General features: G+C 40.7%; 1 protein-coding gene across 6 annotated transcripts; it reads right to left on the bottom strand.

Moving 5' to 3' along the window:
• Nucleotides 1-2,035: 2,035 nt before the first annotated feature.
• On the bottom strand, nt 2,036-8,701 carry LOC106577299 (kelch domain-containing protein 1). 6 transcript variants are annotated; one of them, XM_014155242.2, is made up of 15 exons: nt 8,641-8,687; nt 8,572-8,609; nt 8,065-8,188; nt 7,812-7,882; nt 6,007-6,124; nt 5,720-5,832; nt 5,012-5,096; nt 4,841-4,924; nt 3,936-4,016; nt 3,680-3,738; nt 3,447-3,556; nt 3,243-3,315; nt 2,890-2,989; nt 2,741-2,793; nt 2,036-2,288 (listed from the first exon to the last, which is right to left on the bottom strand). In XM_014155242.2, the coding sequence occupies exons 3-15, from the start codon at nt 8,170-8,172 to the stop codon at nt 2,168-2,170; spliced, it is 1,176 nt and encodes a 391-aa protein (XP_014010717.2). In that variant the 5' UTR covers nt 8,173-8,188; nt 8,572-8,609; nt 8,641-8,687; the 3' UTR covers nt 2,036-2,167. The 6 variants fall into 6 exon arrangements, 5 of the variants coding, with proteins under 5 accessions (XP_014010717.2, XP_045557018.1, XP_014010721.2 ...); XM_045701062.1 differs by having other exon boundaries at nt 8,572-8,701; XM_014155246.2 differs by lacking the exon at nt 8,065-8,188 and having other exon boundaries at nt 8,572-8,701.
• Nucleotides 8,702-9,268: the final 567 nt, after the last annotated feature.

Genomic DNA, 9,268 nt, shown 5'->3' with positions numbered 1-9,268 from the left:
TTTACTGCAGACTCTACTGTTATGCATGATCTCTTTACTGCATCCTCTACTGTTCTGCATTATCGCTTTACTGCAGCCTCTACTGTTCTGCATGATCAGTTTACTGCAGCCTCTACTGTTCTGCATTATCGCTTTACTGCAGTGTCTACTGTTCTGTATTATCTCTTTACTGCAGCCTCTACTGTTCTGCATTATCGCTTTACTGCAGCCTCTACTGTTCTGCATTATCGCTTTACTGCAGCGTCTACTGTTCTGCATTATCTCTTTACTGCATCCTCTACTGTTCTGCATTATCTCTTTACTGCAGCCTCTACTGTTCTGCATTATCGCTTTACTGCAGCCTCTACTGTTCTGCATTATCGCTTTCCTGCAGCCTCTACTGTTCTGCATTATCACTTTACTGCATCCTCTACTGTTCTGCATCATCTCTTTACTGTAGCCTCTACTGTTCTGCATTATCTCTTTACTGCAGCCTCTACTGTTCTGCATTATCTCTTTACTGCAGCCTCTACCCTCTGCATTATCGCTTTACTGCAGCCTCTACTGTTCTGCATTATCTCTTTACTGCAGCCTCTACTGTTCTGCATTATCTCTTTACTGCAGCCTCTACCCTCTGCATTATCGCTTTACTGCAGCCTCTACTGTTCTGCATTATCTCTTTACTGCAGCCTCTACTGTTCTGCATTATCTCTTTACTGCAGCCTCTACTCCTCTGCATTATCTCTTTACTGCAGGCTCTACTCTTCTGCATTATCTCTTTACTGCAGACTCTACTGTTCTGCATGATCTCTTTACTGCAGACTCTACTGTTCTGCATTATCTCTTTACTGCAGCCTCTACTGTTGAATACCATCTCTCTGAAATAATCTTTATTAGATTTTACTATACAGTGCCTTCGGAAAGTATTTTGTTACGTTACAGCCGTATTCTAAAATTCATAAAAAATAAAAATAAACACAATACCCCATAATGACAAAGGATAAAAAAAATTACATTTTTTGCAAATATATTACAAATAAAAACAGAAATACCTTATTGACATAAGTATTCAGAACCTTTGCTATGATCCTCAAAATTAAGCTCAGGTGCATCCTGTTTCCATTGATCGTCCTTGAGATGTTTCTACAACTTGATTGGAGTCCACCTGTAGTAAATTCAATCGATTGGACATGATTTGGAAAAGGCCCACTCCTGTCTATATAAGGTCCCACAGTTGACAGTGCATGTCAGAGCAAAAACCAAGCCATGAGGTCGAAGGAATTGTCTGTAGAACTCAGAGAAAGGATTGTGTCGAGGCAAAACATTTACCAAAACATTTCTGCAGCATTGAAGGTCCCCAAGGCAGATATGAACGGAGCAAAGTACAAAGAGATCCCGAGAGTAGCAATCTGTTATTCTGTCCCTGAGTAAGGCAGTTAACCCACTGTTTCCAGGGCGCCAATGACGTGGATGTCGATTAAGGCAGCCCCCGCACCTCTCTGATTCAGAGGGGTTGGGTTAAATGCGGAAGACACATTTAATTTGAATGCATTCAGTTGTACAACTGACTAGGTATCCCCCTATCCCTTTCCTTGATGAGCACTCATGATCTCAGACTGGGGTGAATATTCACCTTCCAACAGGACAATGACCCTAAGCTTACAGCCAAGACAACGCAGGAGTGGCATCAGGACAAGTCTCTGAATGTCCTTGAGTGGCCCAGCCAGAGCCCGGACTTGAACCCGATCGAACATCTATGGAGAGACCTGAAAATAGCTGTGCAGCGGCGTTCCCCATCTAACCTGACAGAGCTTGAGAGGATCTGCAGAGAGGAATGGGAGAAGCTCCCCAAATACAGGTGTGCACAAGCTTGTAGCGTCATACCCAATAAGACTCGAGGCTGTAATCGCTGCCAAAAGTACTTTAACATAGTACTGAGCAAAGGGTCTGAATACTTACGTAAACGTGATATTTCAATAAAAAAAAAATTTTTGTCATTATGGGGTATTGTGATGTCGTTATGGGGTAATGTGATGTCATTATGGGGTATTGTGATGTCATTATGGGGTATTGTGAGTAGATTGATGAAGGGAAAAAACTATTTAATCCATTTTAGAATAAGGCTGTAACGTAACAAAATCGGGGAAAAGTCAAGGTGTCTGAATACTTTCTGAATGCACTATATGTATTATATATTTCTGGACGTTCTCCTCTGTACAGCTTCCAGTAGTTTCTGGGGCAGAGATGGAAGCTGGTTTTGAAGCATCTTGCAGTTATTCACATTCTTTGCTATGCAGTCGACACATATCCTGTAAGACAAAACAACATGTTTAAAGTGGAAATCAGCAGTTGCCACATCCATTTTTGGACATATAAATGAATGATATCTACCCATTGCTTCTTGAAGACTATAACTTATCAACGCCTCATGAGCTTAGTTCAACTGTCGTACCCCATCAGAACCCGGAATATAATCTTGTTTTACTCCAATGTTTGTAAACAAAGTGAATTTAAACAAACACCATATAGCCTCAGACCATGGTTAAAACTATAATGTTGATATCATGGATGGTCAGTCCCTCCATCCGTAGCTCTGTCTATATATTTGAGTGGTTTCTCCCTCTCCAGCCCCATACCAAAACAGGGGCAGGGGAAAACACTTTGTTATTGTTTCGACTGCTGATTTCTGCTTTAAGGGACGATGAAAATGGACATTACATGTGATGTAAATAAAATCTGTGATTATTATGAGAAAGTTTACCGAAAGAGGGGATAAGGCTGGGTCTGGAAAACAAGTGCATCATTGCTGTGGCCCTGAAAACATGTGAAAACAAACAGTTAGTTGTAGTGTCAATGATTCTACATAAACCAGGGCTACTGTGATGATTTGGCTGAAGGCTATCGTCATACCGTCAAATTCTCATACGTTCCTACTAGGAGGACGTAGTCACAACTACCCCCAAACACAATGACGTCAGAGTCCTTTGCTTGGCTTGCTGTGTGCCACAACCTGCAGGGATGAAAGTCAATGAAATGGGGGATTTCATCAAAGTACAGAGAATGTGCACTCACTTTAATTATTGTACATTTTAGGCTAATTTCTCTTCACTCCTTGATCTGCACTTACAGACTTCAGATGAGATGGTAATGGAATGCGTTCTGATTGAACCTTTATTTTATCAGGGAGTCATACCAGTCTTACCAGTTGAATCAGATTAGGAACTAGATTTAACATGATGCTAAACTGTCAGCTACTGTACTACCTTGGTTTGTTGTTGTTTGGATGGTCAAACTCCCTCCATGTCTTTGTGTCAACATCTAAAACCCATCTATCACCTACAGAAGCATAATAGATACAAGAAAGAAATAACTCCATGGAACAGAAGGTTTTCTAGGAGGGTCAAATGGTTGAGTAACAGCTGAGGAAGGATTTTGTCCAACTGGGACTAAATGGGTAAATGACTTACTCATTGGTTTGCAGTCCACATTCAGTCCACCAAATAGAAACAAAGTGTTATCAGATACTGCAGTGAGGCTGTGCCATGACCTTCCCCCTGGTACAGTGGATGTTGGCACTCTGGAGAAGACATTTGGAGGGAACAGTTAAGTCTTTTTTAAAAACACACCAAAGCTGTTATTATGATAAACATTAGACCGTTTTAAAGATGAGCATTTGAAAGAGTGAAATATAAATACCTACATTTCAGACCATGTCCATGATTCTAGATCTAGACAATGAATGTCACTTGGTGTGGTTTCCTAAAGGGAAGGGTAGAAGGAAGGGCTAACCACTGAACATTCCAAAACAGGTCAACACACTTGAGTCAAGTATTAAACTTGACTGTACTGTAAGCACTGTGATCCCATTAATATTAGCAATGTTTTAGGGGTTTCTGTGTCTCTGCATCAATGCAATAAAATACGTGAGGAGGAGTTCAACTCAACAGAGTACTCACCAGTACTCTGCCCCCATAGACATACCCTTTATGACCAAGTGTTGCACCTGCATGGGCAGCTCTGGGGGCAGGAGCACGACCCTGTAGTCAGAAAGAGCTACTTACAGTACAGGTACAAAATGACAAACTGTTATTTGGCTGCAAATAACTAATTACTGCATGTATAACCAGCACCATTGTGCCAGCTTAGCATATAGCGCTGCCTCACTGAACTTGTCCCTGACCAGGCTTGAATCAGGGTCCTCTACCTCTCCTCTGATTGGGCTTGAAGCAGAGTCTTCTACCTCTCCTCTGACTGGGCTTGAACCAGGGTCCTCTACCTCTCCTCTGACTGGGCTTGAATCAGGGTCCTCTACCTCTCCTCTGACTGGACTTGAACCAGGTTCCTCTATCTCTCCTCTGACTGGGCTTGAACCAGGTTCCTTTATCTCTCCTCTGACTGGGCTTGAACCGGAGTCCTCTACCTCTCCTCTGACTGGGCTTGAACCAGGTTCCTTTATCTCTCCTCTGACTGGGCTTGAACCAGGTTCCTTTACCTCTCCTCTGACTAGACTTGAACCAGGTTCCTTTATCTCTCCTCTGACTGGGCTTGAACCAGGTTCCTTTATCTCTCCTCTGACTGGGCTTGAACCAGGTTCCTTTATCTCTCCTCTGACTGGGCTTGAACCAGGTTCCTTTATCTCTCCTCGACTGGGCTTCAACCAGAGTCCTGTATGTCACCAACACATGTGACCACCAGCTTGACAATGTAGAAACGGATTGAGCTATACAACAGGTACCGATTGGATAGCTCCATCAGCAACGTTTCAAGCTAACTGTGGAGTAAGGTTATGGTACGTTCTTAACTCTGTTACACATGGTGAAGTTATGTTGTGATGTAAACATATAGTGTATGTCTGTCTTACAGAGCTCTGTGGTTCCCTCCAGCTGGCTAGTGTTGTATCAAAAATGTGGACTTCATTGTTCCATCCCCAACCAACGTTCTGCTCCTACAGAACACACAATACAACACATTGAAAATAGTGGTTGTAATTCATACGTTTGGACACAATCATAAACAAAAAGCAAAAATGTACCAATGATGCCGTGTCCACGATGAAGCTTTTGTCATCCATGATGTCATCAAGTGTCTTGTGACCATATCCACCAAAGTAGGTGACCCTACAGAATGGAAGATTCTCAAAGTAGGTGACCTTATGGAATGGAACATTCTCAAAGTAGGTGACCCTACGGAATGGAAGATTCTCAAAGTAGGTGACCCTACAGAATGGAAGATTCTCAAAGTAGGTGACCTTATGGAATGGAACATTCTCAAAGTAGGTGACCTTATGGAATGGAACATTCTCAAAGTAGGTGACCTTATGGAATGGAACATTCTCAAAGTAGGTGACCTTATGGAATGGAACATTCTTAATTGGGAAAAATTAAAAGATTCTCCCAAAGACAAAACAATAAACATGGGAAACCGCCCGCACTTGTGTTTAAGATTTAGTTGGTCCAGGCAACTATTTGTACAACACCCCCAATAGTAGCCTTTAAAGGGATACTGCGAGATTCTGTCAATCAAGCTGTTTTATATATTATTATTAGATATTTTTTTGTAGTCTGGTGCTACTGTACCTGTAGACTTCCAGTCATTGAACTAAGGCTAGCTAGCATTGGCTAATTGCTAATTGCCAGAATCTCACAGTATCCCTTTAGATGTGTCATTTGAACCCTGACTATCTTCCTGTTTGTAGCAATACTGCAATGGATGTTGCATTGTAATATTATATGTTACTGACCTGTTGTTGAAAACCCAGCAGCACAGCTTATCTCTGGGTGAAGGAGGAGAGCCACTCTCAGCTTTCACTTTCTTCCAACTGTAGTCCCCATCCAGGAGGTTGACCCGGTAAAGCTGCAAGCACACATCTTTTCAGAATGTAATACATGTGTCTCTGAAGCTAGAGTTTGAACCCATCTGAACTGTCTCATAACAAAGGAAGCTTTATTATGATTAATAAGCTTTTGGTGATTTTCAGAAAAATATTTGCACATCAGGGGCACTACAGTTTCTGCTGAGCTAGCTCACCTGATTGGTCTGTCCCATGTCATCATATCCCCCGAATATGTACATGTGGCCATTTAGAAAGCAGCTGCAGGTGCCTGACATGGGGGGCGGGATCTCTCCTGACATTTGACACATTTCCCTTCAGAAGATAAAATGAATAAACCAACTATAAATACACACAGCATACACATTTAAGTTACAGGCAACATAGCTAAGTCTTAATGCAAATTTGGTTCAAACTGAAGATAAGACCAGTGCAGCACTATAGACTACTGTAGACCAGCGCAATGAACCAGTCTTGAACTAAAGACCACTATAAACCCATATAGACCAGTCTTATAGACCACTATAAACCAGTCTGACACTATAGACCACTATAAACCAGTCTAATACTATAGACCACTATAAACCAGTCTAATACTATAGACCACTATAGACCACTATAAACCAGTCTGACACTATAGACCACTATAAACCAGTCTAATACTATAGACCACTATAAACCAGTCTAATACTATAGACCACTATAGACCACTATAAACCAGTCTGACACTATAGACCACTATAAACCAGTCTAATACTATAGACCACTATAAACCAGTCTAATACTATAGACCACTATAAACCAGTCTAATACTATAGACCACTATAAACCAGTCTGACACTATAGACCACTATAAACCAGTCTAATACTATAGACCACTATAAACCAGTCTAATACTATAGAACACTATAGACCACTATAAACCAGTCTGACACTATAGACCACTATAAACCAGTCTAATACTATAGACCACTATAAACCAGTCTAATACTATAGACCACTATAAACCAGTCTAATACTATAGACCACTATAGACCAGTCTAATACTTTAGACCAGTCTAATACTATAAACCAGTCTGACACTATAGACCAGTCTAATACTATAGACCACTATAGACTAGTCTAATACTATAGACCACTATAGACCAGTCTAATACTATAGACCACTATAGACCAGTCTAATACTATAGACCAGTCTAATACTATAGACCACTATAGACCAGTCTAATACTATAGACCAGTCTGACACTATAGACCAGTCTGACACTATAGACCAGTCTGACACTATAAACCAGTCTAATACTATAGACCAGTCTAATACTATAGACCAGTCTGACACTATAAACCAGTCTAATACTTTAGACCAGTCTAATACTATAGACCACTATAGACCAGTCTAATACTATAGACTAGTCTAATACTATAGACCAGTCTAACACTATAGACCACTATAGACCAGTCTAATACTATAGACCAGTCTAATACTATAGACCAAGTCTAATACTATAGACCAGTCTAATACTATAGACCACTATAGGCCAGTCTAATTCTATAGACCACTATAGACCAATCTAATACTATAGACCACTATAGACCAGTCTAATTCTATAGACCACTATAGACCAGTCTAATACTATAGACCAGTCTAATACTATAGACCACTATAGACCAGTCTAATTCTATAGACCACTATAGACCAGTCTAATACTATAAACCAGTCTAGCACAACAGACCACTATAAACCAGTATAGTACAACAGACCACTATAAACCAGTATAGTACAACAGACCACTATAAACCAGTATAGTACAATAGACCACTATAAACCAGTCTAGGGTTAGGGTTCGTAGATAGTTAGTTGAAATGTGTGTAGAGCATCTACAGATGGAATATCCAGATACAGTGTTAAACCCAAACTACTTCTCCATTCATATTCTTTACAATGTGTCATATACAGCCCATATGCACAAACACTATGTTAGAATTCCATTGATATTCTTACCATACACCTCTTTGTAAGTCATACAACCAGATTTCATCACTGGGTAGGAAAACTTCACTGCCAGCGGTTGACTGCAGAACAAAAAAAAGGTTCCTCCATTACTAGTGAAAAAACATTCATATAGTCTATCAGCAGCATGTATGTTATATAGTATATGTGGATGCTAAACATCAATTCTAAACAACACCATCAATTAGGAATGCTTTCAAGATAGTTCCAGGAAGGGAATTTACAAATCATGTTTGAGGCTTACCATGTAGCCTCCCCAGACATGCAGAGCATTTCCCTCTACTACAGCTGTGTGACCACTTCGCTCGAGGGCAATAAGTTCCACACAGTGTTTCTCAACTGCAGAATCCATAGTTTCCAGAAAAGTTCTTAGTAAGTGAAAACACAATGAAAATGAGAGAAAGAAATGTACAAAGATCTCCATGCCAGGACTTTTATCTTCTCTCCCAGGACTTTTATTTTCTCTGCCAGGACTTTTATTTTCTCTGACCCAAATCTGTTTAAAACCTTTTATTTTTCATAGGACCAAGCTGCTCATTTTGACTACAGACTTTGGCAGCGAATAGAATGTGCAGGGGCTGGCTGTTTTTAAGTATCTGTTTCTGAGACGCTCCAACCTCTAGGAAAAAACAAGTTGTTCTTGCCCCGACAGCGTTTGTTGTAGCGGAGGGTCAAAGGGCATGTCATCTTGTCACCAGACCATTACTCCCTCTGGCTACGCCCCCTTACCTGAAAATGCCACAACACTCACCGAATACCTCTCCTCTGCCTGTTCCACTCTCCTTATACCTCTCCTCTGCCTGTTCCACTCTCCTTATACCACTCCCTATGAGCAGTTTGTTTTTCCTGTGGTTAGCGGTGTGTGCTTGTTTATGCAATGGGCAGCTCGTCCCTTCACTTCACTCATATGGAATTCTGAGGGCAGAAACATATCATGTGTCATGTTTGAAATAGCCTGCTGGGACCAGCGTGGTCGTGCGATAGTTCACATTCTGTTACACTTCGCGTATCAAGTGATGTGAATCGAAACGTGAGCCAGCAGTCTGTATTATGATTGGAACCAAGTCTTTGATTGGATACAAACAACCATCCATCCTCACAGAATCCATACATTGATTGATTGACATCTCTAAGGCTTGAGCCCTGTTAAATTTGACTTGTTTTGTTCACCAAGTTTACTCAGTGAGCAATATTGATCTATTGTTGTAAGTGTTGGGGAGAAAACGACTAAAGGTAAAATAGCATGAAACAGTGTAAAAGTATTCTACAGGGTTACTATAAATCAAGAGTATTATTACACTGTAAAACTTTTCCCTGTAAATGTGCAGGATTATACTGGCACCAGAGCTGTAATTTTGCTTTACAGTAGAGATGCTGTAATATATTTAACATCTCTGCTGTAAAGTAAAATTAACAGGATGAAGCTGGCAGCTTTAGTGCTGGTATAA

The sequence above is a fragment of the Salmo salar genome, chromosome ssa18, assembly GCF_905237065.1.
Source record: "Salmo salar chromosome ssa18, Ssal_v3.1, whole genome shotgun sequence".
Lineage (NCBI taxonomy): Eukaryota > Metazoa > Chordata > Actinopteri > Salmoniformes > Salmonidae > Salmo > Salmo salar.
The sequence above is the reverse complement of the archived record's forward strand: the minus strand, read 5'-3'. Positions and strand labels throughout refer to the sequence as shown.